This window comes from Bos taurus, chromosome 26 (assembly GCF_002263795.3).
Source record: "Bos taurus isolate L1 Dominette 01449 registration number 42190680 breed Hereford chromosome 26, ARS-UCD2.0, whole genome shotgun sequence".
Lineage (NCBI taxonomy): Eukaryota > Metazoa > Chordata > Mammalia > Artiodactyla > Bovidae > Bos > Bos taurus.
The window spans coordinates 44,036,771-44,064,602 of record NC_037353.1 but is presented as its reverse complement, the minus strand read 5'-3'; the positions used below and the strand labels follow the sequence as shown (position 1 = coordinate 44,064,602).

General features: G+C 44.7%; 1 protein-coding gene and 1 long non-coding RNA gene across 2 annotated transcripts; one reads left to right on the top strand and one right to left on the bottom strand.

The window, feature by feature from the left end:
* Positions 1-247: 247 nt before the first annotated feature.
* Positions 248-19,568, top strand: OAT (ornithine aminotransferase). Its single transcript, NM_001034240.1, is given in 11 exon segments — positions 248-302; positions 5,004-5,089; positions 7,172-7,399; positions 10,301-10,525; positions 10,641-10,736; positions 13,344-13,471; positions 14,121-14,243; positions 14,898-15,026; positions 15,782-15,895; positions 16,934-17,078; positions 18,522-19,568. Coding segments are annotated over 9 exon segments (1,320 nt in total). The 5' UTR covers positions 248-302; positions 5,004-5,089; positions 7,172-7,200; the 3' UTR covers positions 18,683-19,568.
* On the bottom strand, positions 19,236-27,793 carry LOC132343976 (uncharacterized). Its single transcript, XR_009493024.1, has 2 exons — positions 27,092-27,793; positions 19,236-19,669 (listed from the first exon to the last, which is right to left on the bottom strand). It is a non-coding gene; the product is annotated as an uncharacterized lncRNA (long non-coding RNA).
* Between the last annotated feature and the right edge of the window lie 39 nt (positions 27,794-27,832).

Genomic DNA, 27,832 nt, shown 5'->3' with positions numbered 1-27,832 from the left:
ATCCAGGCAGGCGCCTGAACTCAGGTACCGACCCCGACCGCTGCCCGGAATTGCGGGGCGCGGAAGGCGCAGGAGAACGGCTCGAACCAGTGCCCCATCTGAGTACGGGATGCGCGGCGCCGGGGCGGGGGGCGGGCCCACGGCGATTGGTGGCCAGTCCTCCGCCGCCGGCCAATGGGCGGCAAGGGCGTCCGCGGGGGGCGGGGCAGCAGGCGCATCTTAAGCTCTGTGACGCGTCGCCGTCGACGCAGCTGATCCTTGGACGCCGCGTGTCCCCGGGCTGGTCTTGGAAGTGCCGCCAGGTATCCGTGCGGGGGGCCGCGGGGCCCGGGCCGGAGCTTGGGCAGGGGCCGGGCGCCCCGGGCCGCGGCGGGGCGGGGCGGGGCGGGGCGAGGCGGGCGTGAGCGGCTCGGGTCCCAGGTTGCGGGGAGCGCGCGGAGGGGGCGCGCTGGGCCTCCACCCGAAGGGCAGGCTCTGCCTGCGCAGCGGCTTTGCGCAGCGGGCCCCGGACTCCCGGGTGATCTGGGGCGCGGGGAGGGGAGTGGCCCGGAGAGCCGCCGGCCCGCGCGCAATCCGGGCGGGCAGGGCGCGGCGCATCCCGGCCCGGAGACAGGAGGACAGAGAGGGAGGCTGTGGATGTGGCACCTCCGCCTGCCAGAGCGGGCGGAGCCGGGCTGCCCGGCGCTCCGCCCCCGCCCTCCCCGGCCTGCAGTATCCCCCAGCCCGCGCCGGGGCACCAGGCGGCCCAGGGTCCCTGGGCCTTGGCCTGGAGCCTCTCGGGCGCCTTGGGGGTTTCCGGAAGGAGGCCCTTTAGGGTGCCGGCGCGCGGGGCGGGTCGCATTCTGGATACGCGGGACTGCTCGGTAAACCCATGGAGTTTTGCCTACAAGAGTGGGGCGCCCCGACTCTTATTGAGAAGGGGTCCGAGCCCACCCGGGCAGCTCTGGGGGCCCCTGTAGCTACCTGCCCATCTCCTCCCCTCCCATAAGCTATCTCCTTTTCTCCTCCAGCCTTTGTTCAAATAAGTCATCAGGCAGGTAGAGCCTTACCGTAGCGTTCAGGTTAACTACGTGATGTCAAGGGGTTGGGCTCCACAGGACTTTGAGCACGAAGACGTCGTCGTTCGAGTTTCTTCGTCAACGGTGCTGAGCATTTAATACATTCTGGTTGAATTGAGTGGGACACCTGTACTCAGTGACCTAGTCTCCTCCCTCTGTTACCGTATTTCTTACCTTCTTGAGGTTCAGCTTTCACCTCTGATAAGGTGATAAATTAAGCGGGGGGAAGGAGAAGTGACTTTGGAATGAAGTGGCTTTAAGAAATTACTTCCTTCTCGGTTCTCAGTCTCTTCTTCGGAGTTCTAAGAGTTTCTATAGGGAAACTTGTTTTCTCCATTGGAACCTGGAACTGTTCTTTAGATATGTAATACGCGCTCTTCATCTTAATCCACTGGGAACAATAAGCTTCTTTCATTAGAATATCCTGGTTCTGTCTTAAGAAAATCTAGTTCCTGACTGTAACAGCCTGGTGGGAAAGTAAAATCTTTTAGTGAGGTTTAAATAGTAAAGGTTACTGTTTTGGGTTTGCAGTTTTTCGTGGTGCTCAAGATTAGTTTTCCATCTGCTTCCCAAAAGACCCAGTATAACTTGGAATGGTAAAAATTCTGAAAAAGACTTTTTTTTTCCCCCTCAAAGAGGCTGTATTTTTATTTCCACCCATACTCCTCCTCTATTACAGTAACTTGTGGGCATAGTTTACGCCCTTTACTGAGTTCCCAGGGATGGGTGTAATCCACATTTAAAGTTAGTGGTGAGTGGATTTTGGAGGTGTGTGGAGGGTGTGACCTAACTGTGCCAGTACATTTTCAGTAGTAACAGCTTAAGGTGTTTGCCAGTGACGCACTTGAGTTGACTCTGAGCCAGATTACGTAAAAAAAAAACAACCAACAAAACCCTAAACTTTTGTTGGCTGAACTTTCCAAAAAGGACTGTATTTGTGAATGGTTGCCTCAAGAAAAGTAAATATTTGGCAAAAGTAGTAAAACCAAACTCTTCCTCAGGTGGAATATTTTAAGTGGCTTTCTGATGAATTCATGCTGGTTTTCCTTTCATAATGATCTTAAAAAATAGTACTTCATGCTGCTGCTAAGTCGCTTCAGTCATGTCCAACTCAGTGCGACCCCACAGACGGTAGCCCACCAGGCTCCCCTGTCCCTGGGAGTCTCCAGGCAAGAACGCTGGAGTGGGTTGCCATTTCCTTCTCCTAGAACTCTTCAGAATGCAGCCTTTTATGGAATTCTATTTTAGGTATGTTCTAGTGTAGATAGGATGGATTGGATTGGTCTAATAATAGCTTTAAGAAGGACCTTGTTAATTACGTGTTTTACTGAAAATATTCAGTATTAAAATTTTTGTTGTCAATAACTCTTTGTCCTCTTCTCTAGGAGCCTAGGTTAAATGCACAGCTTGGAGTGAGCTGATCTAATGAAGAGAACTCTTGATGAAAAGATTTTTCTTGGTGATGTCATACTAGCCTCCTCTTAGACTCTGCTCCATCCTCTAGGAGTCAGTGATTTGACTGTCTCCTGGAGGGCCTTGCTATTTGTCTGTCTTGATTCCCTCTTAAGTCTGTTTAGGAATGACCTCATTCATTTGACAGATAAGGAATGCCCAAACCTGGGCTAGGTTCTGGGGATGCAGAGTGAATTTTAAGACATAGTTACTGTCTTTTTAAGGAGTACAGGCATGAAAGGAGTACTGTCTTTTCAGGTGGACAGGCATGAAAACAAGTGTCTTGAGGTGTTAGAATGTGTGACAAAAATCTGTGCAGAGGTCCTGGGAGTCAGGGAAGGTCTGATGTGGTAAATTCAGTAGGGAAGTGTGAAAGGGAGCTAAGATGTATAGTATTTATTCATAGAAACAAGATAAAAACGTTAGTGATTATCACAGAAGTATGGAATTTCAGGTAATTTTCTTGTGTTCCTTATTTTTTGTCAATAGAAACAAACTTGTAGAAGAAAAGAGCTCCAGTTTTAAAAAAGATTTGACTTTTTTTTTTAATGTTGCAGAGATTAACTAATTTCCTTGTTAATTTAAGGCAAGAAGGAACTATTAATAATTGGTCATTTTGTGCTAAGTTTGATGCTTTAACGTTATCTCATGTAATCCTCAGTAATGGTCTTGAGTGGCTTCAACTTCATTTTGCAAGTGGGGACATTGAAGCTAAAAAAAATGGACAAAATCATCCAAATAAAGTTACTCTTAATAGCCCAAGCTAGAATTTTAAGTCCTGATTTTCAAACTCTGAGGACCTTATGGTCTACTCTTCTGGTTTTCCAAGCCTTTTTGGAAGAGGAAATTGTTGATGCTGGCTATTTTTAAGCCCATCTTAACTCTCCTCTAATATTTCTTATGTTGTGCCAAGCACAGTAACTTGAACACAGAAGGCTTTTTAATAGAAATGTGCTTACAGGATCCTAGTACATTTAATGCATTGAACAGCGGGACTTTTACCAGTTGAATTAAATATTCAGAGTTCATCTTTAAAAACAAGCATGAGTATTAGTAATGTTTTGGATGTTACTGTTAGTAAGTTGTAGTTATGAACTTGGCATGTAAATGGATGTTTTGTCCCATTTCTTTTGCAAATGAGCTGAACAAATGACTTGTATAAAAGGAAAATGTTCAATTTATATAATTTCAAAGATTCCTTTCTCACAGTGTTCCTGCTTAGAGAGGTTTTAGTGTTTTTTTTAATACCCCCTGCCCAGTACACAGACACACACACCCGGCTTCTCAGGTGGTCCTAGTGGTAGAGAACCCGCCTGATAACACAGGAGATGTGCGTTCAATCCCTTGGTTGGGAAGATCCCCTGGAGGAGGGCACGGCAACCCATTCCAGTATTCTTGCCTGGAGAATCCCATGGACAGAGAAGCCTGGTGGGGCTACAGTTCATGGGGTGGCAAAGAGTTGGACACAACTGAAGTGACTTAGCAAGCACCTCTTTTTTGGCGGGGGGAGTGCTTTCTGCCTTTTTTGGGGGGCCCTATCTGTGCAGCATGCAGTAATCTTTGTTCCCTGACCAGGGATCGAACCCATGCCCCCTGCATTGGGAGGGCAAAGTCTTAGCCACCGGACCACCAGGGAAGTCCTTATAAATGTAATTCTTGATCATTAGAAAACGTGGAAAATATAGAACAGTGGAAAGGTAACCATCCTGAACATCCTTGGGTATATTTTTTGTAGAGTTGAAACTGTGTATGTGATTGTATTTTTTTTCACTTAAACATGTCATAAAACATCTCCATGTCATCGAAAACTGATTATTTTAAATAGCAATATGCTATTATGCGATTATGTTGAACTATTCTCGTATCGTTGAACGTCTTTCATTAATGAATGTTTCACCACATTCCTGAGTGTTGCTTTAGGATCTAATCTTGAGAGTGAAATTAGTGGTCTAAGAGCACAACACTTCTAAGGCTTTTATTCTAGTTGCAGTTCTTTTCAGAAAGTGTTTCAGTTAAAAGTATATCTAAGTAGCACTGTTTGTTTTTTTGTTAATTTGATCAAGGCAAAAGTCAACGTGTTGCTCTTAGTTTCGGCCTGCAAACTCGTGTTGTAGCCTATGGCTACATGACCTGGGGTCAAACCCAGGCCTCCTGCATTGGGAGCACAGTCTTACCACCAAACTAGAAAAGTACCTCGTTTTAACTTTTTAGTTGGTCAAACAGAGCACTAATTCTGAGTGTCTACTCAAGCAATAGAGCTAAAAATCAATGTTTTAGACTTAGCATTTTAGGGAATTTCTGTCTAGTATAACTAGAATTTTTGCTTTTTTTGCTAATGGCTATCTCCCATGAATGATTCTTATATACTTTTTTTATTGTTGTTAACATGTATTTCTTTGAAATAAGATCTGCTAGAAATTAGGGATATTTTCCTTCAAAAAAAAAAAAAAAAAAGAGATGCACTTATGCTTATAATTCTGCATTTTATTTCAGGAGTCATTGGACCTTCTGAAGACGTCCCGGGATCTCGGGTTAAAAATCCTTGTTGTAATCTCAGCTGTGGGAGGACAGGCTAGTTGGTGAGTCTTGGCACACAAAGTGCTGGATTTTCTTTTAGCACATTCCTGAACATACCGGATTTAATGGCTAGTGCCAAGTTGAAAGCAAAGTAAGCCAAGTTCCAAGTATTAGCTTTTGCTAATTGGGCAGCTCCAACTGAATGCTGGAGATTTGCATGGCCTGACTTGTCATTAATAGACTTCTCTTGAAATGTGAGTTAACTGGTCATTTTATAAAAGCATAGGCATATAAAGTATGCCTAGTGTTGGCAACTTTCCATTAATCTTGAAATGTATCTTTAAAAAGCATGCCCCCCTCCCCTGCCATGATTGTTCTGGATTGTCTCCAATTTCCTTGTTGTTATTCTTAGTTACTTTAGTCTGTACTCCCGCTCAGTCTGTGCGTCGTGGCTTGTCGTGACTTGTTGTGACTGTTAATGATACAGGTGGCTACAGAGTGGGCTGCAGCTGGTGGGGGCTGGTTTTAGGGCTGGTGCTGGGGGGTGAGAGCAGTGATGACATTGGAATATATAAATAGATGCTTAGTAAATGCCAGTTTGCTCGTGATATTTAGGACTTATTACTCAACTTCTCAGCTTGTAGTTTGAGGTGCTTTAGTTCCTCGTTGCCTTTTTCTCCTTCAGCTGCTTTTGTGGTGAAGCTTTTTGTGAGGGGGGTTAATTTCACAGAAGCGATCATCCTAACAGAGTAGCCGGTTTCTTCTGGGAGCTGTAACCTTTCCTCTCATACATTGTTCTGCTGTGTTTTTGGTCTGTTCCTCTCAATGTAAAAGCTCTTCAAAGGCTATTTGTTAGAAATTGCAAAACTTGCGCCCCCATCTTTGTTTGTGATTATTTTAACCCAGAGACGTTTTAGATAATTGTGGCTAAATAATAAGATTTTACCTTTTTTTTGGTCATGCCACGAAGCGTGTGGAATCTTAGTTCCCCGAGCAGGGATCAGTCCCACGCCCCCTGAATCCCTGTATTGGGAGCGTGGGGTTTTAACCACTGGAGTGTTTTTAACCACTCTACCGCCTGGGAAGTCCCGAAGATTTTACCTTTTGTAGTTTCTTGTCTTTCCTGCACTAAACTTAGAAAGCCCTTCCCTTCCCCTGCTGCTGCTAAGTCGCTTCAGTCGTGTCCGACTCTGTGCGACCCCATAGACGGCAGCCCACCAGGCTCCCCGTCCCTGGGATTCTCCAGGCAAGAACACTGGAGTGGGTTGCCATTTCCTTCTCCAATGCATGAAAATGAAAAGTGAAAGTGAAGTCGCTCAGTCGTGTCCGACTCCTAGTGACCCCATGGACTGCAGCCCACCAGGCTCCTCCATCCATGGGATTTTCCAGGCAAGAGTACTGGAGTGGGGTGCCATTGCCTTCCCCTAAGGAATCACTTTTCCACCCCACCGCTCTTACTTTTACTTTAGGATGGTCTCTGGTCCCTTTGTGGAAACCAAATTCTTCCCTGATTTCCTCACTGCTTGCAGGAGGACCAAGTTGATATGCAAAGTAGTTGCCGTAGCCTCTGTCCCTGCCCCCATGATCTCTGGCCTCCCCGCCCTCCCCGCCCCCACCCCAGGGCAGCCGGCATCTCTCGTTTGGTTTCTGCCTTTGGGCTCTCACACCCCCGCATAAATACCTTTCGAATGGTGGTTCAGCCTGTGCTGTTCAGCCTTGCCTGACTGCCTCGAGCTTGTCAGGTGGTGCAGAAGGGTGTTTGGGGAAAAGTAAAAGCGTCTACTTTGCATGGTTCTTCCCTGCTCTCCTGGACGTCTAGCCTCGAGCGCTTTGTGCTTGCGTCCGTCCTTTGGAGTTGATTTACTTGTGTGTCCACCTGTTTGCCCCGTTGCCCTTCAAGTTCCCAAAGGCAGGAGTCAGGGGTTAGTTCTCTTTTGTGTGTTGTTGTTTTTTTCATTTTATTTTTTCAATTAAAAATTTTTTATACAATTTTTAAATGTTGTTTTCCCTTTGCAGTTAAGACCTCCGTTCTCTCTTACCTTCCTGATTCTTTGGTGAGCGCTCCAAGTATATAGTTGATGAGTAGACATCTACCCACCCTGCGAAGTGTCTTATTCTTTATGCCTTCTCTTTTCTTTGGACAGGTCGGTGATATTCCCACTTGAAGGACATCATGCTTTCCAAACTAGCGCGTTTGCAGACTGTTGCTGGCCTTGGTCGTGGAGTTCATTCTTCAGTGGCTTCTGCTACATCTGTTGCAACTAAAAAAACCGTTCAAGGCCCTCCGTCCTCTGATTACATTTTTGAACGGGAATCTAAATATGGTGCCCACAACTACCATCCTTTACCTGTAGCCCTGGAGAGAGGGAAGGGTATGTTTTCACCCTTTGCACCACCCCCGATTCTTTGCTTTACCTTTTTGTAAAACTTGCTATTATATTTTCTCACTGTGCATTTTTCTAGAGGCATTTTTTTTTTTCTAATTTTATTTTATTTTTAAATTTTACATAATTGTATTAGTTTTGCCAAATATCAAAATGAATCCGCCACAGGTATGCACGTGTTCCCCATCCTGAACCCTCCTCCCTCCTCCCTCCCCATTCTAGAGGCATTTAATTTCTGTACTGCAGGCATGATTAATTCAACATCTATTGAGTCTCTGATGCTTGCTGTGTTAGGTGCTGTGGGGAATGCAAGGTCATGATGGACTTGCCAGGAGGGAATGTATAATACACGAGTAAAGTACTATAATATTGTTATCGCTTTTTTCCCCTTTAACTTGTATTTTGGTGTAAAAAGCTGCCACAGTGGCACTAGAATTTCTCTTTTGTTGCTCTTCACCCAGATTTCCCAAGTCCTTTTTTTTTTTTTTTAATTGCACTTGCATAATCATCTTTGTCCAGAAACACACATACATTTTTTTCCCTTGAACCGTTTGAGAGGAAGTTGCAGACATGCGTCTTTACCCCCAAATATTTGTGCCTTTTCTGAAACACAAAGACTGTCTTACATAACAAAGTGTAATTATCAAAATCAGGAAATTCACAGTGGCACAGCACTGCTCTCTAATCTGCAGGCCTGATTCAGGTCTCGCTTGTCCTGTGTAGCAAAAGAAAATGTCGCACCATGGGTTGCATTCGGTTTTCAGGGCTGTTTAGTCTAATCCAGAATAATTCCTCAGTATTTGGTTTCTTGACCTTGATATTTTTGCAGAGTACAGGCCAATAATTTTTAGCATGAACATCCATTTGGGGATGACTGGTAAGGTGTAAAAACCTTTTACTCCCACTTTTAGCATCCGTTAATGATTCTTGTCTGAATAAATGATTACTGATTGTTGCCAAATGGTGATTTAATCCATATTTTGAAATAACAGCCATTATCAAATCGAGCCGAAGTTTATTACTTAGCTCTGGGCCAGAAGCTAATAGTCATTTGCCTATATGTTTTTTGGATTTGGGACCAGTACTGTAATAAATAGAGCTCCTTCTGAACAGATGAAAATCTAGGTTTATATTTTACCGATTTGTAAAAATGTTCTTTACCTACAGTAGCAGAGCATGCACTCTAGAATCTGACTGGGTTCAAGTCCTGGTTGCATGCATGCCAGCTTGGGCTAGTTATAATCTAAACATCTACTTCTTAACCTCTGTAGTGTAAGGATGGTGCTCATAGAGGGTTTTTGATGAGATAAAGGACAAAAGCACCTTTAAGTATGTTAAGTACATGGCAGAAATTAGGTGAGTACCTAATACATTTTAATATCTATGGTCAGCTTAAAAAATTGTTATAAAATGTACATAGCATAAAATTTACCGTTTTAACCAGTGTTTAATTCAGTGGCAGTGAGCACATTTATAATGTTGTCCAACTGTCACCGCTACCTTGTTCTAGAACATTTTTCATCATCCCCAAAGGAAGTGCCACACTCCCCACTGCTTCCTCCCCTAGAACCTGGCAGCTACTCATCTGCTTTTTGTTGCTACAGACTTGCCTGTTCTAGATGTTTCGTGTAGACGGGGACAGACAACATGTGCCCTGTTTCACGTGGCCCCATGTTTTCAAGGTTCTTCCACGTTGTAGCACGAGTTAGGATGCATTGCTATTTCTGGTTGAATTAAGTTCTCCATTTTACGGAGATAGCACATGTGTGTCCTTTAATCAGTTGATGGACATTTGGGTTATTTCTCCTTTTGGCTATTTCAAATAACACATTTCTGTTTGAACACCTGTCTTCCGCTTCGAGGCGTTCGGTTGTGGGGTCATACGGTATTTTATGTTTCACTTTAACATGTGAGGAACCCCCAAGCTGTTTTCAACAGCTCTTGCACCACTTTACATTCCAATTAGTTACATATACGAGTTTCAGTTTCTACACATCCTTGCCAATTCTCGTTTTCCTTTTTAAGAAGTGATAGCCACCCCAGTGGTACTAAGTGCTACCACTGCGGTTTTGGTTTGCGTTTTTCTCTAATGACTCATGACAGCATCTTTTCATGTGCTGGTTGGTCATTTGTTTATCCTGTTTGGAGAAATGTCCATTCAAGATCTTTACCTTCTCTTTTTTTGGCCGTGCTACGCAGCGTGTGGGATCTGAGTTCCTCCACCAGGGAGGGAACCTGGGGCTCTTGGCAGTGGAAGTGTGGAGTCGTAACCACGGGACTGCCAGGCAGTTCCATTTGCCGGTTTCTAATTGGCTTGTATACCTTGTTGAGTTGTAGGAGTTCTGGATAGTAGATCCTTACTTGATTTGGAAGTATTTGTTTTCATTTTGTTGGTTTTTACAGTCAATTAATCGCAATTTTTATGTTTTGTGTAACTTCCTTTAAATTCCAACTTTAGGAGTTCTCTGGTGGCCTAGTGATTAGGATTTTGGGCTTCTCTGACGTGACCTGGATTTAATCCCTGGTCAGGGAACTGAGAATGCCACAAACCTCGTGGCACGGCAAAGAAGAAAAATGAAGGAAAAAAAAAAAAAATTCAGCCTTAAATGATAAACAGGTTTCTAGGAATAAAGGTTTTACTCTAGAGTTTATAAAATCTTTTCATGTTACTGCTGTTTTTTAGTAAATGTGTAAATTGATGCTGGACAGATAAAATATAATTCCATATAAACCAAAGTTTATCATGCTTGAGTAAAAATATGCCTTAACCACAATTCTCTGTTAACTGGAGGTCCATACGTAGGTATTCAGAGGGCTGGCTAGCAGTCTTAATCTTTGAAGGTTATGTAATTTAGTGATTTTTCTAAAATTATTTTCCTTATGTTTTAGGCATTTACGTATGGGATGTTGAAGGCAGAAAATATTTTGACTTTCTGAGTGCTTACAGTGCTGTCAACCAGGGGCATTGTCATCCAAAGATTGTGGATGCTTTGAAAAGTCAAGTGGACAAGTTGACCTTAACATCTAGGGCTTTCTACAATAACGTGCTTGGTGAATATGAAGAGTATGTTACTAAACTTTTCAACTACCACAAAGTTCTTCCTATGAATACAGGTAAAACATTTCCTTTTTTTTTTTTTTTGGTTAAAATAGCCAAGAAAATCTTGTTGTTTTCTGGTAATTTAAAACATTTTTTGAAACTGATATTTTAAAATGTTCTCTTGGGTAGGAGTGGAGGCTGGAGAGACTGCTTGCAAGCTTGCTCGTAAATGGGGGTATACTGTCAAGGGGATCCCGAAATACAAAGCAAAGATTGTTTTTGCAGGTATGTAAAATTCAGTGTTAACTGCTGTGATTGAAACGTAAAATTGTTAGTTACTATTAACTTAGATGAGATATTGCAAATGTATTTGTCTCACATATGTAATATCGAGGCTTCCCAGGTGGTACTAGTGGTAAAGAACCCGCCTGCTAATGCAAGAGGCCTAAGAGACGGCAGTTTCCCGTCCTGGGTTGGGAAGATCCCCTGGAGAAGGAAATGGCATGGGCACAGGAGCCTGGTGGGCTACAGTCCACAGAGTCTCAAAGAGTCAGACATGACTGAAGTGACTTAGCCATGCATGATACATTGAATGTTGCATAAAAATTGAGAGATTTCCTTTTCTTCGGCTCATTTCCAAGTATTTTTTGGATGCTCCTATAACTCCCTATCCCTCCCTCCCTAGAGTGAGTGACCGTGTGATTTATTTCCCATCTGCTTATCTGATTTTTTCCATAGCAGTTTTCTGGTTAATGAGACAGTTTTGTTGATGCAAGCATCATACAAAAATGTTGCAGCAGTTTTGTGAGGTTTTGAGGTTGGGTTATGTTCATGTAGGGTCATGTCCTAGGCATGATAGGAAGTTTGAACCTAGTGTATCTCAAACACTATGAGATATTATTGTGCCGTGTTGTTAAAAGCTGTTGGACGAGGAGGGCTGGCATTGCCCCTGATATATTTCTGCGAATGGTTAAGAGGAATGACTTATACTGAGTAGGGAGACCAACAGTTAATTTAGATTATTGATTTAGTCTGACTTTGGGATAGGTTCTGACTTTTTCTTTTCTAAAACTTTGATTTTAATTTTTAAAAACATCTATGGAGAAATTTGTCACTGCACACGGCTGAGATTCTTTCTTGTGATGGTTGAAATCATGAAATACTTTGCTTGTGAACACACATAGCTAAATTATAAAGCCCATAATACAGTAGAATCTAGAGTTCATCTGATGGCCAGCCAAAGTTTGGTGTCTGGGGAGGGGGCAGTGACCAATTCCTGTTTCTGAGGAAGAAAGTCCCTGCCCAGCTCTCTGATCTGCCATTTTGGAATTTCGTGCCTTTAGTTGTAAGGCAACATAACTGTCTCTTGCAAACAAAAATGGCCTTTCTGGTGACTTTCCTCCTTACAGACTGTGTCCGGTCTCTCTCATATTAGCACAGGGCACAAAGATGTTTCTCCCAGGCATTGAGAGAAGTCAGTAGGAAGAGACAGAGGACTGTGCCCCAGCTGCAATCCCTTATTCAGCAGGGTAAGCTGCAGGGCGTGAGCCTGCTGAGGCCCATGGCGGAGAGCAAGTAGGCTATTGGCACACTTTATCTTAAACAAGCCTGGGCAGAATCAATAATGCTGTTGCTTGTGGACAAGCCAAGCAGGGATTACTCATAGCTGAAAGAGGCTCTGCAGGGGTTGTACTGAAGGATGCTATGAAGCCAACTTGGAATAATAATTCACTTCAGTTCAGTCACTTAGTCATGTCTGACTCTTTGTAACCCCATGGACCGCAGCATGCCAGGCCTCCCTGTCCGTCATCAACTCCCAGAGTTACTCAAACTCCTGTCCATTGAGTCAGTGATGTCATCCAACCATCTCATCGTATCGTCTCCTTCTCCTCCTGCCCTCAGTCTTTCTCAGCATCAGGGTCTTTTCAGATGAGTCACCTCTTCGCATGAGGTGGCCAAAGTATTGGAGTTTCAGCTTCAGCATCAGTCCTTCCAGTGAACACCCAGGACTGGTCTCCGTTAGGATGGACTGGTTGGATCTCCTTGTAGTCCAAGGGATTCTCAAGAGTCTTCTCCAACACCGCAGTTCAAAAGCATAATTCAGCACTGGGTTAATTGAGTTGCTGCTGGCATTGAGGGTGAGAAGATATTTTTTTTTAAAGCGGGAGAAACTCCAAGCCTCTCTTACTCTAGTTTGTTTCTTTTCTTGAATTTAACCACATTGACGTCACCTTGTGCATTTGCTTCACCGGTTCTGTCGTGGTGTGTCTTCCCTAAGAGCACAGAAGCTCCTTAAGGGCAGGGAGCTTGCCAGCCATCATTCTGTCCCCAACACCTAGAGCAGTGCCTGACATTATTAATCAGTCTTCAGATTACTAAAACAAATTAATGGGTAAAAATTGTTCCTGAATAAAGGTCAACGTTTGTCTTCTAGCGCATAATAGCTTATAACACCACGGAAGGCAAATTGAAAGTTTTCAGACTGCCTGAGGATATTTTATCCAAATGAAATATAAAACTCATTCTGTAGAATAGTTAGCCTGTAGTGTTGGATTTTTAAAAGGAGAAGTACAGATTCTGTATGAAGGATAGTTGTTTTTTCATGTCACTATCATAAATGTGTCTAGAAAAACTGTCTCTAGAAAAACACGTATTGAATGCTTCAGTTTTTAGGGTTTGGGATTATTGAAAGAAAAGACAAATCTCTCTCCTCAGGGCCTATGCTATGTGTTACAGTTGGGAGCCTCAGTAGAGCCGTCCAGGAACTCGGACCCCACAAGTAGTGCGTCGTGGCCAGGAAAACAGAAAGCTTTCTGGAGTATTTTTGGGGAACTGTGAAATTAAATTGGGGGGTTTGTTTGAAAAAAATGACTGTTTGTTTCTTCTTTCTAGCTGGGAACTTCTGGGGTAGGACATTGTCTGCTATCTCCAGCTCCACTGACCCAACCAGTTACGATGGTTTTGGACCATTTATGCCGGGTTTTGAAATCATTCCGTATAATGATCTGCCTGCCCTTGAGGTACTTCACCTGGTATCACGGTGCTTTAGCTCATAGTACATAGAACCTGCATTTGTGCAGTGTATGAATTGAAAACAGACATCTGATTGTACCGAGAGTCATACATCTCATAACTTATGTTTAAGTCGGGCTGGGATTCACACGGTTCTCTGTAATGGTCAGTTAGTTGCTAACATGTGGAAACCAGGTTCCATGGCCTAATCCTAACTGCCAACTAACCGTTAGATTTGTCTCCTACATAAGTATTAACTTGAATATTACCTGTTAATTACTTTAATACACAAAATTAGTGAGTTTTCAGCCAGCTTTTTAAAATTATGAAGTGGAAGACTTCTAAAATAAAAAGATGCACTTTTAATGTATCTATTTAATGGCGTTTTAAAAGGCCATTTTCACTAGTTCTTATTTGCAGTACATTTGAGTATTGTATTAGAAAATACAGGATGGAGTAGCTTAAAGCTGAGGTATTTGGAGCTTTTTGATTGTAATTGATTGTCAGAAAAGTTGTGCTTGGAAGTCAGAATATAAGTTAGTGTGAAAACTTAATTTGCACACTTACTCTTACGGGAAAACACGTGCGTTGTGTGACTTCAGATTTCCATAGATTTGAAAGGAAGTTACTAAGAACATACTCGTGCTGTTTCCATAGCGTGCGCTTCAGGACCCAAACGTTGCCGCGTTCATGGTGGAACCAATCCAGGGTGAAGCGGGCGTTGTTGTTCCGGATCCAGGCTACCTCGTGGGCGTCCGCGAGCTCTGCACCCAGCACCAGGTCAAGGCCGCGCACTTGCCTGCCTCACTTAGGGTTTGGCCGATAGGATAAGCTCAGAGACTGCATCACCTTTCGACTAGAAGGAGGCTTCATTCTAAGAGCCTCCCAACTTTCTAGGGCTGATAGAACTTTCTAGCAGCAGGCTGCAGAGAAGCTGACTTTACTGGCCGGGCCCTGGTGGACCCTCAGCCCGGCTCCTTCCTCTCTGCCCCAGCAGCCTGTGCTTGGCTTCTTCTCAAAGCCTTTGTCGTATCCCTTTGCTCCAGAATTTAAGCTCTCTCCCCCTCTTCTTTCACCAAACTAGTAAATAGTAATAAGAAGTACATATTAACAAATGGTTGAGAAATAAATTAGAAATCTGTTCCCAGAGAGTAGTTCTATTCAGAACCCCCCCGCAAAACCCTCACTTTGCATACCCGCCCTTCCACCATGTAGGACAGTGCCCTGTGGGGCAGGGTGGCCTGACAGATGACTGTGTGTCCCGCACTATTGAAGTCATGTGGGTAATTAGAATGCTTTCGCAAATCTGAGGGGATGTCAGAATGACAGATTTGTGCAAGAAAGAGTAAAATAAAGATAAGTATTTCGCTATGGAAATAATTGATTATTTTCATATGCTATTTTCATTTATGTTATTTTGTTGTTTTCCAATAGGTTCTGTTTATTGCTGATGAAATCCAGACAGGCTTGGCCAGAACTGGGAGATGGCTGGCTATTGACCACGAAAATGTCCGACCTGATATTGTCCTTCTAGGAAAGGCACTTTCTGGTGGTTTATACCCCGTAAGTTGAATGCTCAACCACTCTCTGTATTTTCCCTCTTCTCATGAATCCCTGAGATATTTTTACATGACTGACTGTGCCTTTCTGGGAGTTTGGTTTTACTCAGTGTGGTTTATATACATAGGTCACCTGGAATACGTGTGATAAAAACATTTCAGAGTTCCATGGTTAACCCCACTTAGTTTAACTGGAGAATTGAGTGTACCTTGGGTTTGCTTCACTGCGTTTATTTTGGATGGAACCATTTTATCTCCAGAGTACTGCTGTAGACGTCTGTGCTTTTTTCCCATAGTTTAGAAACATACTAATTGTTTAAAACCATTGACTGATTAATGCAGAGATTGGAAAAAATTGACATTTAATTGTTAATTCTTTTCTTGGGTTTGCCGTTCAGAGCCAGCAATTGGTATGGATTAAAGGGCTCTGAATGTTTAGTGCAGAACATTATTTTCTAAGCAATTAAAACATTTCACCCTGAGAGTGGAAAGAATTCTAAATTATATCATTGCAGAAATAGCTTTCTTTTAGTTCCAGAATATTACTCTGCACCACTGAACCATGCCCAGCGTGCTTGGAACGAGTTAGGGCGGTCATCGTTCTGTCACAGTGTTTAAGGAGGCTGATGCGTGGCTCTTGTTGGTTGAAGCTTCATGTCAGATTTAATATCTGCTTCATAAATATCTGTTTCTATAAGAATAAGAGTGGTTCATCTGAGAAGAGACTTGGTCCGTGCTTAATTCTCTTCTGTCTTTTAGGTGTCCGCAGTGTTGTGTGATGATGAAATAATGCTGACCATTAAGCCAGGGGAACATGGTTCTACGTATGGAGGCAATCCGCTGGGCTGCCGAGTGGCTATCGCAGCCCTGGAGGTAAAACCTGATGGCAGCTCTCAGGAGAGCCAACCAGGCCATCCTAAGGGAAATCAGTCCTGAATGTTCATTGGAAGGACCATTGCTGAAGCTGAAACTTCAGTACTCTGGCCACCTGATGCGAAGAATTGACTCACTGAAAAAGACCCTGATGCTGGGAAAGATTGAAGGCGGGAGGAGAAGGGGACAACAGGGGATGAGAGGGTTGGATGGCATCACTGACTCAATGAACATGAGTTTGAGTGAATTCCGAGAGTTGGTGATGGACAGGGAGGCATGCTGCAGTCCATGGGGTCGCAAAGAGTCAGACACGACTGAGCGACTGAACTGAACTATATGGTAGCCAGTATCCTGGAGGTGGTGCTGAAGTGACTTTTAAGTCCAAGCTCACTGGTGTAATAAGAAATGTTACAAGATTGCAGTGTATTACAGAACATGAAGTATAGAGAAGGATTGCGTAGGCTTTCCAAGTTTGCAGTCTCCCAGGGCTTTGGGCCCGCAGGTCCTGGCCTGTCCACCTAGAGCTTTCCCTTTGTGGCCAGGCTGGCCTGTGAAGCCTCTGGCTTAGCCCACGTGGTTTCTTATTGTTGTTAAAGTGGGGATTTGAACGCTTTCAGACTTATTCCTCAAATGCCTACAAAAGGCATAAAATTGTTATGTAATCTCCGAGGATGGACTTTTTAGGAGGAAAAAGAAGCCAAAAGAAATTCTATTGCAGTTAAAAAATGTGTTCAGCCCATTGATTTATTTACCTAAGAAGAAAATTTATCAGTTGCATTAAACAAATTTAATCTTCATTTTGCCACAGAATCAGATTAATGATGGGTTTTTGAATAAAGCAAGGCTCTGTCTGAGTAAGTGTCTGTTACGTGATGAGAAATCAAACTGGTATAGGCTTTGAAAAATAGAAGTGAAAGTTAAGTTACTTTGGTCTTTATCTGATCCTCTTCTTCCTTTGCTTGTAGTTCACATTCCCTTCCAAAGAGCAACATGAAAAAGGCAGTCTTTAATATATGTGTAATTTTTCTTGAAACATAGGTTTTGGAAGAAGAAAACCTTGCTGAAAATGCAGAGAAAATGGGTATCATCTTGAGAAATGAACTCATGAAGCTGCCTTCTGATGTTGTAACGACTGTAAGAGGAAAAGGATTACTAAATGCTATTGTTATCAGAGAAACCAAAGGTATGGAGACAAAATATTTTACAAGGTACTATTCTTATAGGAGAGGGATTCCTTGGTGGCTCAGATGGTAAAGCGTCTGCCCACAATGCAGGAGACCCGGGTTTGATCTCCAGGTTGGGAAGATCCCCTGGAGAAGGAAATGGCAACCCACTCCAGTATTCTTGCCTAGAAAATCCCACAGATGGGGGAGCCTGGTGGGCTATAGTCCATGGGGTCGCAAAGAGTCAGGACATGACTGAGGCAACTTAGCACATACGCATGCAGTACTCTTATTACCTGATTTATATTAATGGTCTTAGAAATATAGCTGTTTCCTACAAGAAGGCACATTTGACTAATTTCACCTATGTATTCCTTCAAGTCATTTGTTATTCCGCCCTAGGTTATTTATACAGTACTTGGAGAGTTCAGTTTGGTTTCTGTTAGGAAGACAGCACAGAGCGCTTTGCAGTTTCCTCTCTCCTCTCCTTTCCTCCTTCGCTTTGCAGATCAGCAGCGATAAGTAGGAGCAGCAGTAATAATAAGAATGATAACGGTGATGTTGGTAATAAAAATAACCCCAGCTGCCACTTAACTGAGCATTTGATGTTTAACACATCATTTGTAACCCATAAGAGTTCCTGGTTGGATTTTCTTGCCATAACCCTTCCTTTTCAAAGCAATGGTTTTAACCTTGAGTGCATTTTAGAATCACCTGGGGAGCTTTTTAACAAATTAATCCAAGCCTAGCCTCACTGCACAGACTCTGATTTGATGGGTCTAGAGCGGGGCTCAGGCACTGGCCGTCGCCCCTTCGGTGTTTTTTGTTGGAATCAGGGTTTTGAGGATCCTGAAAGTCTAGTTCTACCAGCTTAGGAGGCAAATCCAGGTTAGAAACGTGTAATGGTCACTGGGTTTGAATGTTGCTTATTCTGTGCCTGTTAGTTATCTGTATCATACCTTAGTTCTTTTATGCATTGGTTCCTCATATAATGGGCTTCCCTGGTGGCTCAGACGGTAAAGCGTCTACCTGCAATTCGGGAGACGGGGTTCGATTCCTGGGTCGGGAAGATCCCCTGGAGAAGGAAATGGCAATCCTCTCCACACTCTTGCCTGGAAAATCCCATGGACGGAGGAGCCTGATAGGCCACAGTCCATGGGGTCGCAAAGAGTCGGACACAACTGAGTGACTTCACTTTCACTTTCCTCGTATAATTAATTACATCTGCCTTAGCATGTTTTTTTTGCTAGGTCAAAAACCCAACAAAACCCATATCTGATCATACCATTCAAACCATTGCTGAAAAGTAACTTCATTTTTAAGAGTAGGAGCCAAAAGCAAGCTTGTAACTCAGAGCTGCTTTTCTTGAGTGGGTACTGGGAATTCCGTTTTTGCCAGGCCGGCCCCACCCCTGCAGGCTCCTTATCATTGATCAGCATACTCTGGATGGTTTTCTTTACTAGATTGTGATGCTTGGAAGGTGTGTCTGCGACTGCGAGATAATGGACTTCTGGCCAAGCCAACCCACGGCGACATCATTAGGTTTGCGCCCCCGCTTGTGATCAAGGAGGATGAGATTCTAGAGGCGGTGGAGATCATTAACAAGACCATCCTGTCTTTCTGAGGGTGGTGACAGTTTTCAGTGGCGCCTGGGAGCCAGCTGGAGACATGCAGTTCATAAAGCTCTGAGTTTCTGTGCTTAATGCAGGCATATTTCACTCCTCCATGTCAAGGGCTTTAAAAAAAAAAAATATATATATATATATATATGTTTTTCAGTTCATGTATAACAGAATGACTTTTACAGACATGCAGTTTGCTGTGTAACATAACTAAGAGAATGTCCCGCATCTTATATTCGATTAAGTGTTTTTGTGCTTGTATTCTTTCTAAGGTGAGGTGCCTTTCTATATAGACAGCCTTTTAATCAAGCCCCTGAACATAATTTATATACTTTTTAATAATTTCCTTGCTGGTACAAATGTTTGTGTTTGAGAAAGTTTTATTAGTATTACCTGGAAGACTTGCTTAACCTTATAAAGCTGAATCATAATCATTGAATTTTAGCAAGGTGAATGATTAAGCTGACACAAGTCAACTCCATATTGGCTGGCACCAAGACGTATTCTGTGAATGTCATTACTTTGAATTAAGAATTAATGTCCAATATTCCTAGATTATGTTTTAAGTGTTCCATATAATTTGTAAAAAGTGTTTGTTTTCAGTGTATCTTTAAATCTCATGTCTCAAATGTCTATGTTAGGGACCAGTGTGCGGTTACTGCAGTGTTATCAGTTAACCTCACATTTTAAGCTCTCTGAGAATGTTTTTATTTGCTTCGTTTCTTGTGTTCTCTAAGAACATTTCAGTTTGTTTGGTAATCTCTAGAAAAAGACAAATTATAAAAAGAAAGTTTCTTTCAGTACTCCTTCTCTGCTTTCAAAATAACCGCTCTTTTCCCATGTGTAAACTAGTCCTTGCCATTTCTATTAAAGTATCCTTGCTATGCATGCTGTTGTGTAACTTTATTTATTTTTTTACCTGTGCGGGGTATTTTGGATGTTTTTCTATGTCGGTAGTTTTAAGTTTATCTTGTTCTCTTTGAGTTGATCTAAGAAAGAAATGGAAAAATTTATTTGAGCCAAACTGAGAATTATAACCTGGGAACAGCCTCTCAGAAGGCCCCGAGAACTGTTCCTCCCATTAGAAGTCAAAACACAGTTTTGCATAAGTTTTTTGAGACTTGATGACGCATTATTGACAGCTTACACAATCGGGCGAGTTAGCGGTCATGGGTCATCTTGGCCCTTACAAGATTAAGAAGGAATGTAGGACTCCTGGCCGTCCAGTGATTTAAGACTCTGCCCTTCCACTGCAAGGGGCACGGGTTCCAGGAAGCCGAGTGGCATGACCAGAAAAAAAAAGGAAGGAATGTTGTCTTAAAGGAGTTGTCCTCCTGGTGCTGGAAAGTGTTGCTCTTTGTGGTTGAGCAGGTACTTCTGCCAATGGGCAGGTTTGGTTGCTGCTTAACTGAGACACAGTGCACAGTAGAGGGGACAGAGGGGCCAGGAGGGCAGAGAGGATCTGTTTAAATTGTTCTTGTCTTGCCACAAAGCATGAATTTTTATTTTCACACTCTATGACCATAGTATTTTATCTTAAGTGGATATATTATAATTTTGTATCAGAAAACATGAATTTTACGTTCACACTCTGTGACGATAGTATTTTATCTTCAATGGGTATGTTAGAATTCCGTAGCAGAAAACATCTTGGTTATTCTTCAGTCGTTTACTTTTTTGTCTTTTAGAAGTGGAACGTAATTTTAATAGTTTTATTTAATACATCAGAGGTCACTGTGTAAAGATCTAAGGCGTACAGCAGGATGGTGTGACATTGTGATGAGTTTTTCACTCTTAAACTGACTGTGGCCACTTTGCATCTTGTGTATGAGTGCCTCAGTGGAGTAGCTCCTTAGGGGTGAGTCCTTGTGTCAAAGGGAACACCTTGTCATTGGTAGTGACACATTGCTCCCTGCACCCCCTCCCTCCCCCCCAAGAAGCTAACAAGTCACCTCTTAGCAGCTTGGAAGTTAGAGATCAAATCTGAGCCAGGGGTTACTGGAGCGTCTGCTCATACCAACGGCAGTATTTACTGGTCTGCCTGGGAGGTTCTGGCTTAGACCTGCCTGGCCCCCTGCAGTCTATATAAGACACATAGCAAACTGAAGTAGGGGTCCTCCTAAACCAGTCAGAGGCTGCTACTTCTCAACCCTGGTTGGGATTGTAAGACTGGGGTTATTAAGGTTGGTGTTGCTTCCAGTCGGACTTCCCTGGTTGGTCAGATGGTGGCTCATTGTCTGCCTACAATGCGGAATGCGGGAGACCTGGGTTTGATCCCTGGGTCTGGAAGATCCCCTGGAGAAGGAAATGGAAACCCACTCCAGTATTCTTGCCTGGAAAATCCCATGGATAGAGGAGCCTGGTAGGCTACAGTCCATGGGGCCCAAAGAGTCGGACACTTTGAGCGACTTCACTTTCACTTTCCCTGCTTCCAATTAGATCCCCTTGTGCACATCAAAAGCACCAGGGTTTCTCAGGCCTTACCCCAGGCTGGAATCTCGGGCTGCACGCAGGCCTCAGTAACTTTAAAGGTCCCCAGGTGACTCTGTGTGCCCTCAGGGCTGAGAACTTGCTTTAGGAATCTCACCTAACTGCAGATTCTGATTCAGTGAGATTCTGCCTCTCCTGTAAGCTCCCAGTAGATGGAGGTGCTGATGCTGCCTTGAGGCATAAGATCATGATCAAGAGTAAGATGCATTCAGCAGTTCTCACCCATCGAAAAGGCCTAAATGCAAGGTGAATTTAACAAAACAGCAAACTTCCTGCTGAATTCTTTGAGAGTCTTAACGGTTTGATGAAGGTTTCCCCGGTGGCTCAGATGGTTAAAGAATCTGCTTGCAATGCTGGAGATCCCTGAGTTGGGAAGATCCCCTGGAGGAGGGAATGGCTGCCCACTCCAGTGTTGCTGACCAGAGAATTCCATGGAAAGAGGAACCCGGAGGGCTACACAGTCCATGGGGTCTCAAAGAGTCAGATGAGACTGGGCAACTGACACTTAAATTTTCACATTGGATTAAGGTCCACCCTAATGACCTCATTTTAACTTAATTGTCACTTTAAAGACTTAATCTCTGAATGCAGTCACATTCTGAGGTTCTAGGGATTAGTACTTCACCATGGGAGTGTGTGTGGGAAGGGGGAAATAATTCAGCCCCAAACCCCGACAATGTAGTGTTCTTTGGATCCTGACCTTTTAGGATGCCTCATCTAAATTCGGGCTTCCCTGATACCTCAGAATCCACCTGCACATCCTCTGGAGAAGGGATAGGCTACCCACTCCAGTATTCTTGGGCTTCCCTTGTGGCTCAGCTGGTAAAGAATACGCCTGCAATGTGGGAGACCTGGGTTTGATCCCTGGGTTGGGAAGATCCCCCGGAGAAGGGGAAGGCTACCCACTCCAGTATTCTGGTCTGGAGAATTCCATGGACTGTATAGTCCATGGGGTCGCAAATAGTCGACTTTCACTTGCATCTAAATTAATCATTGCACACACGAACTGAGATTGGGACAAGATGTCTGATTTCCCCTGGATGAAGCAGAATTACAAAGGTGAAATTACAGTATGTTTCAGGCACTGGGAGTTTAAAGACCCTAGCCTCCTCCCAACAGGAATGGACCACCTTTCGGGGACCACCGGTAGGGTTAGATCTCTGCTTCTCACACTGGCTGCCTATTGAGGTCACCTGGAGTGCTTAAGAATTGATGTCAATGTTCAGGCCCCACCTCAAATCAATTCCATCACAATCTCTGGGGATAAGGCCTAGACATCTGTCTGTTAAATGCTCCCCAGTGGAGTCTAGTGTGCAGCCTTTACAAAATGGGTATTGAATGTGGAGGCATGAGTGATTATTGATTGTAAAGCAGGGTGTCATTCATTCAACTTACCATGCCAGGCACTGGGACTACACTAGAGCCTGCTGGTGAAAAAGATGAACATGATCCTTGACCTTATGGGGCTTTTTAGTATGTTTAGTCCAAGATTGTACTGCTCACTGCATTGCAAGCTGACAAATGAGAGATGAGTTGTTGGGCCAGGAATGGTGACTTTATTTGGAAAGCCAGCAGACCAAGAAGATGATGGAGTAGAGTCCCAAAGAAGCATCTTGCTTCTCCTTCCCTTTTTGTATAAAAGAAGCTAGAATCTGGGGGAGGAACTGAAGAGCCTCTTGATGAAAGTGAAAGAGGAAAGTAAAAAAGCTGGCTTAAAATTCAACATTCGAAAAACGAAGATCATGGCATCTGGTCCCATCACTTCATGGCAGATAGATGGGGAAACAATGGAAAGAATGACAGACTTTATTTTCTTGGACTCCAAAATCACTGCAGATGCTGACTGCAGCCATGAAATTAAGACACTTGCTCCTTGGAAGAAAAGCTATGACCAACCTAGACAGCATATTAAAAAGCAGAGACATTACTTTGCCAACAAAGGTCCATCTAGTCAAAGCTATGGTTTTTTCCAGTTGTCATGTATGAATGTGAGAGCTGGACCATAAAGAAAGCTGAGCACTGAAGAACTGATGCTTTTGAACTGTGGGGTTGGAAAAGACTCTTGAGAGTCCCTTGGACAGCAAGGAGATCAAACTAGTCAATCCTAAAGGAAATCAGTCCTGAATATTCATTGGAAGGACTGATGCTGAAGCTGAAACTCCAATACTTTGGCCACCTGATGCGAAGAAGTGACTCATTTGAAAAGACCCTGATGCTGGGAAAGATTGAAGGTGGGAGGAGAAGGGGACGATAGGATGAGATGGTTGGATGGCATCACCGATGGGATGGGCATGAGTTTGAGCCACCTCCGGGAGTTGGTGATGGACAGAGAGGCCTGGTGTGCTGTAGTCTATGGGGTTGCAAAGAGTCAGATAGGACTGAGCAACTGAACTGAACTATACCAAAAGGGGAGGGAGTGTGGTTGTTGTTGCAAACTTCTTGGTATCGGAATCCTTTGCTCTTGCTGTAAAGCCCCAACAAGACACATGTTCTTCTCTTTTCTACAACTTTTTATCTCTGTATGAATGGAAAGTTTTGTCTACAGTCTGACCTTTAGACTTTTAAAGATCAGAGCCTTGACAGTGAGCTATCCTGTATATCTCAGGCTCTAGACAACATTCTTAACTTGCAGCAAAAGCAATAGAATATAGAGTTTAAGGTAAAAGAAACAGATCCAGTATGGGGTCAGATTTGTTCTTCCCTGCTACAAGTACAGGGGTTCAATCCTTGGGTGGGGAAGATCCCCTGGAGTAGAAAATGGTAAGCCATTCCAGTTGTCTTGCCTGGGAAATCCCACCGACAGAGGAGCCTGGCGGGCTACAGGCCATGGGGTCACAAAAGAGTCAGACACGACTTAGTGACTAAATAACAAGTTACAAGTACAGTTATTTGAAAAATATTAAGTACAGTGTGGAGAGGAGAGGCAGTGGTTCCAAGAAATAACATTTATTAGACAGCATGTGCTAGGTGCTATTCCAAATGTGATAGGTTTCATCACAAGTGCTAACACCCCCATTATTTTACGGATGAGAAAACCCAGGCTTAGAGAGACAAACTTGCCTTGGGTCATTGGAATAGTAAGACGCGGAGCCCTGGAGTCCTGGGTGGGCTGGACCAGACTTCTGCAGGGAGGCAGGAGATAGTCCAGGTGCCCGCGTGGCTGGGGGCACAGGGGCCAGCTCCTCCATTTGGCTCTGGAGGATGGCTGAGAGGCCCCAGGTGTATGGAAAGCATGTCAATTAGTTTCTAACTTGGGGGATGGATTCTTAAAAATACTAGCAGGAGCTATTTAAATAAATAATAGATACACAAAAGCAGCTTAGTCCCTTTAGGAAAAACCCTTTAAAATATATTTCAGGCCTTACTCTACTGTTCAGTGCCTGTCTAATGGTTCAGAGGAGTGTTATTAGCTCCCAGCCTTTATTTTGATTACCATGGAAATGAGATTTCTCCCCCATGCCTTGGTCCAGTCCCTCAAGTCGTTAATGAAATATCAGAGCTAATACGGTTTTTATAATTTGTATCACAATACTTAAGTGCAGAGCAGATGGCAGCTAAAATGAATGGGAGTAAGGCAGAACCTGGCTCAGAGCCTCCTGTTCAGCAGGACTGTTTATGACTCTGGGTCCTGAATAAATGGGCCATGGCTGGCCGGAGTGCCTTCTGATCTTGGTGGCTTCCCCGCAGACCATCGGGGTACATCTTCCCCTCTGCAGTGGGAAGTGAGGGATGCTAGTAAGTTCTGCCAGTCTCTTCTGTCTTCTTTTTATCACAAAGCACTTTGATTTAGGGGTTTCTAAGGGCCTAAAGGATGGATCCAACCAGTCCATCCTAAAGGAGATCAGTCCTGAATATTCATTGGAAGAACTGATGCTGAAGCTGAAACTCCAGTACTTTGGCCACCTGCTGCCAAGAGCTGACTCATTTGAAAAGACCCTGATGCCGGGAAAGATTGAAGGCAGGTGGAGAAGGGGATGACAGAGGATGAGATGGTTAGATGGCATCACTGACTCAATGGACATGAGTTTGGGTATACTCCAGGAGTTGGTGATGGACAGGGAGGCCTGGCGTGCTGTGATTCATGGGGTCGCAAAGAGTTGGACACGACTGAGCAACTGAACTGAACTGAAGGGCCTAAAGTGAAAGTGAAAGTCGCTCAGTCGTGTCTGACTCTTTGCAACCCCATGAACTATACAGTCCATGGAATTCTCCAGGCCAGAACACTGGAGTGGGTAGCCTTCCCCTTCTCCAGGGGATCTTCCCAACCCAGGGATCGAACCCAGGTCCCCCATATTGCAGGCAGATTCTTTACCAGCTGAGCCACAAGGGAAGCCCAAGGGTACTGGAGTGGGTAGCCTATCCCTTCTCCAGCAGATCTTCCTGACCCAGGAATTGAACCAGGGTCTCCTGCATTGCAGGTGGGTTCTTTACCAACTGAGCTCTCAGGGAAGCCCGCTAAGGGCCTAACTACTTATTAATGATCTGGAAGTAATGACTCCTGGGAGTAGTTTATAAATAGTCATGAAAAGAGCACACAAAGCCGCAGGATCTCACATGGTGATCTAGGAGCTCAAACCTGGATGGAAGTGTGCTTCTGCTGTGAGGATTCTGGAATCACAGAGGGAACTTTGCCCGCCGATCTGTGCTGCAGCACAGAGCTGGGCGATGCGGAGAGTGGGAGGGACCTGCTGTAGTGCACACAGCAGTGGTGGCCGAACTGGGACTGAACCTGGTGACAACTTCCTGGTTTCTCTAACTGGGGGATGGAGGTACAGGTGGTAGCTGTGTTGCCAGAGCTTCCGTTTTGCACAGCCATCCAAGGAGCTGTGATCTTAGGCAAATTACTACCTGCCTGTCCTTCATAAAATGAGGGGGTCAAATTAAGCCAGTATTTCTTACAGAGTGGTCCTGCCTGAGTTGGTGTCTGGAGGTGGGGCCTGGGACTACCCCAGGTGACCTGAACCTTCAACCATTGAGCTCTGGGTTCAAGTGGTCCCTCAGACCGCCTTGTAGAGCCGAGGTTTGTGACCTCCAGGCAGAAGATTTCAAACAGGGTCAGTCTGACAGCCACCACACTTTGTGCATTCCCTGTATTGGGTTTTTCCAGTAGTCATGTAAGGATGTGAGAGTTGGACCAGAAAGAAGGCTGAGCGCCAAAGAATGGATGCTTTCAAAGTGTGGTGCTGAAGAAGACTCTTGAAAGTCCTTTGGACTGCAAGGAGATTAATCAGTCCTAAAGGAAATCAACCCTGAATACTCATTGGAAAGACTGATGAAGCTCCAATACTTTGGCCACCTGATGCGAAGAGCTGGCTCGTGAGAAAGACCCTGATGCTGGGAAAGACTGAAGGCAAAATGAGAAGAGGGTGGCAGAAGATGAGATGGTTAGAATAGCATCGCCGGCTGAATGGACATGAATCTGAGCAAACTGGGAGATAGTGAAAGACAGGGAAGCCTGGCATAGCACAGTCCACGGGGTCTCAAAGAGTCGGATACTACTTAGTGACTGAACAACAACAGTCACTTGAGTTCAATTCAATTCAGTCGCTCAGTTGTGTCCAACTCTTTGTGACCCCATGGACTTCAGCACACCAGGCTTCCCTGTCGATCACCAACTCCTGTAGTTTACTCAAACTCATGCCCATTGAGTCGGTGATGCCATCCAACCATCTCATCCTCTGTCATCCCCTTCTCCCGCCTTCAATCTTTCCCGGCATCAGGGTCTTTTCAAATGAGTGGTGGCCAAAGTATTGGGAGTTTCAGCTTCAGCTGTCCAGTGGGGTCTCAAAGAGTCAGACATGACTTAGTGACTGAACAACAACAATAGTCACTTAGTTTCCGCCAAAGTCAGTTCCTGGGGCGCAGAGAAGGGACTTCGGGCTCTGGGTGGAGGACAGGGCTTTGGAGAGGTGTCCCCTCACCTCCAAGATCCAGCAAGATCCAGTCATCTCAGCCTAAGGAGGAGTCGGGTTTGGCGGGATCCGCTCCTGGGCACAGGGCGCCTGGGGACGGCAGGGGGCGCTGTCTGCAAGGCTTTGGTTCCGGGGTCGGCTAGCCGAGCCGGCAGCCGCGCGTGCGCAGTAGCCGGGTAGGGATGTGGGCGTTCCGCAGGCCGGAGCCTGGCTTGTGCCCGGAGAGGCGGGTGGGCAAGGGACCTCGCGCTGCAGAGCCGGGAGCGGACGGGCGGTGCAGAAAGCCCGGGGACCACGGCCTGGCCCGGAGCCTCTCAACCGCGCGCCGAATGCAGTGAACTTTGGCAAAAGTTGTTTCATTTTTATTATTAACTGTGCTCCTTGTAGGAAAGTTGTAAGCGTAGACACAAATCTCCCACGGCTACTCCCTGCAGAGAGGGTCGCTGCTGCTTGAGGGCCCCGGTTCAGACCTCTCTCGCCTACCCGGGGGTCTCTGTGAATCGCTTGCACCCCTCTGGAGCCGCTTTCAGTTCAGTGCAGGGAGAATCAACTCCCGTGCCCGGGATGGGGAGCTCTGAAGAGCATCGTGGTCAACAGGACCAGTGAGGGGCGCTTGTGCGTCCCCGGCAGGGAGCGCTGCGACCCCATGGGAAGGGCTTCCCGGACCGTCCTGAAAGCTCCTTGGACGGCTGCGACTGGAGGGACTTGCAGCCTGAGGTCCTGCAAGGACAGGGGCGTTGGGCTGGAGTG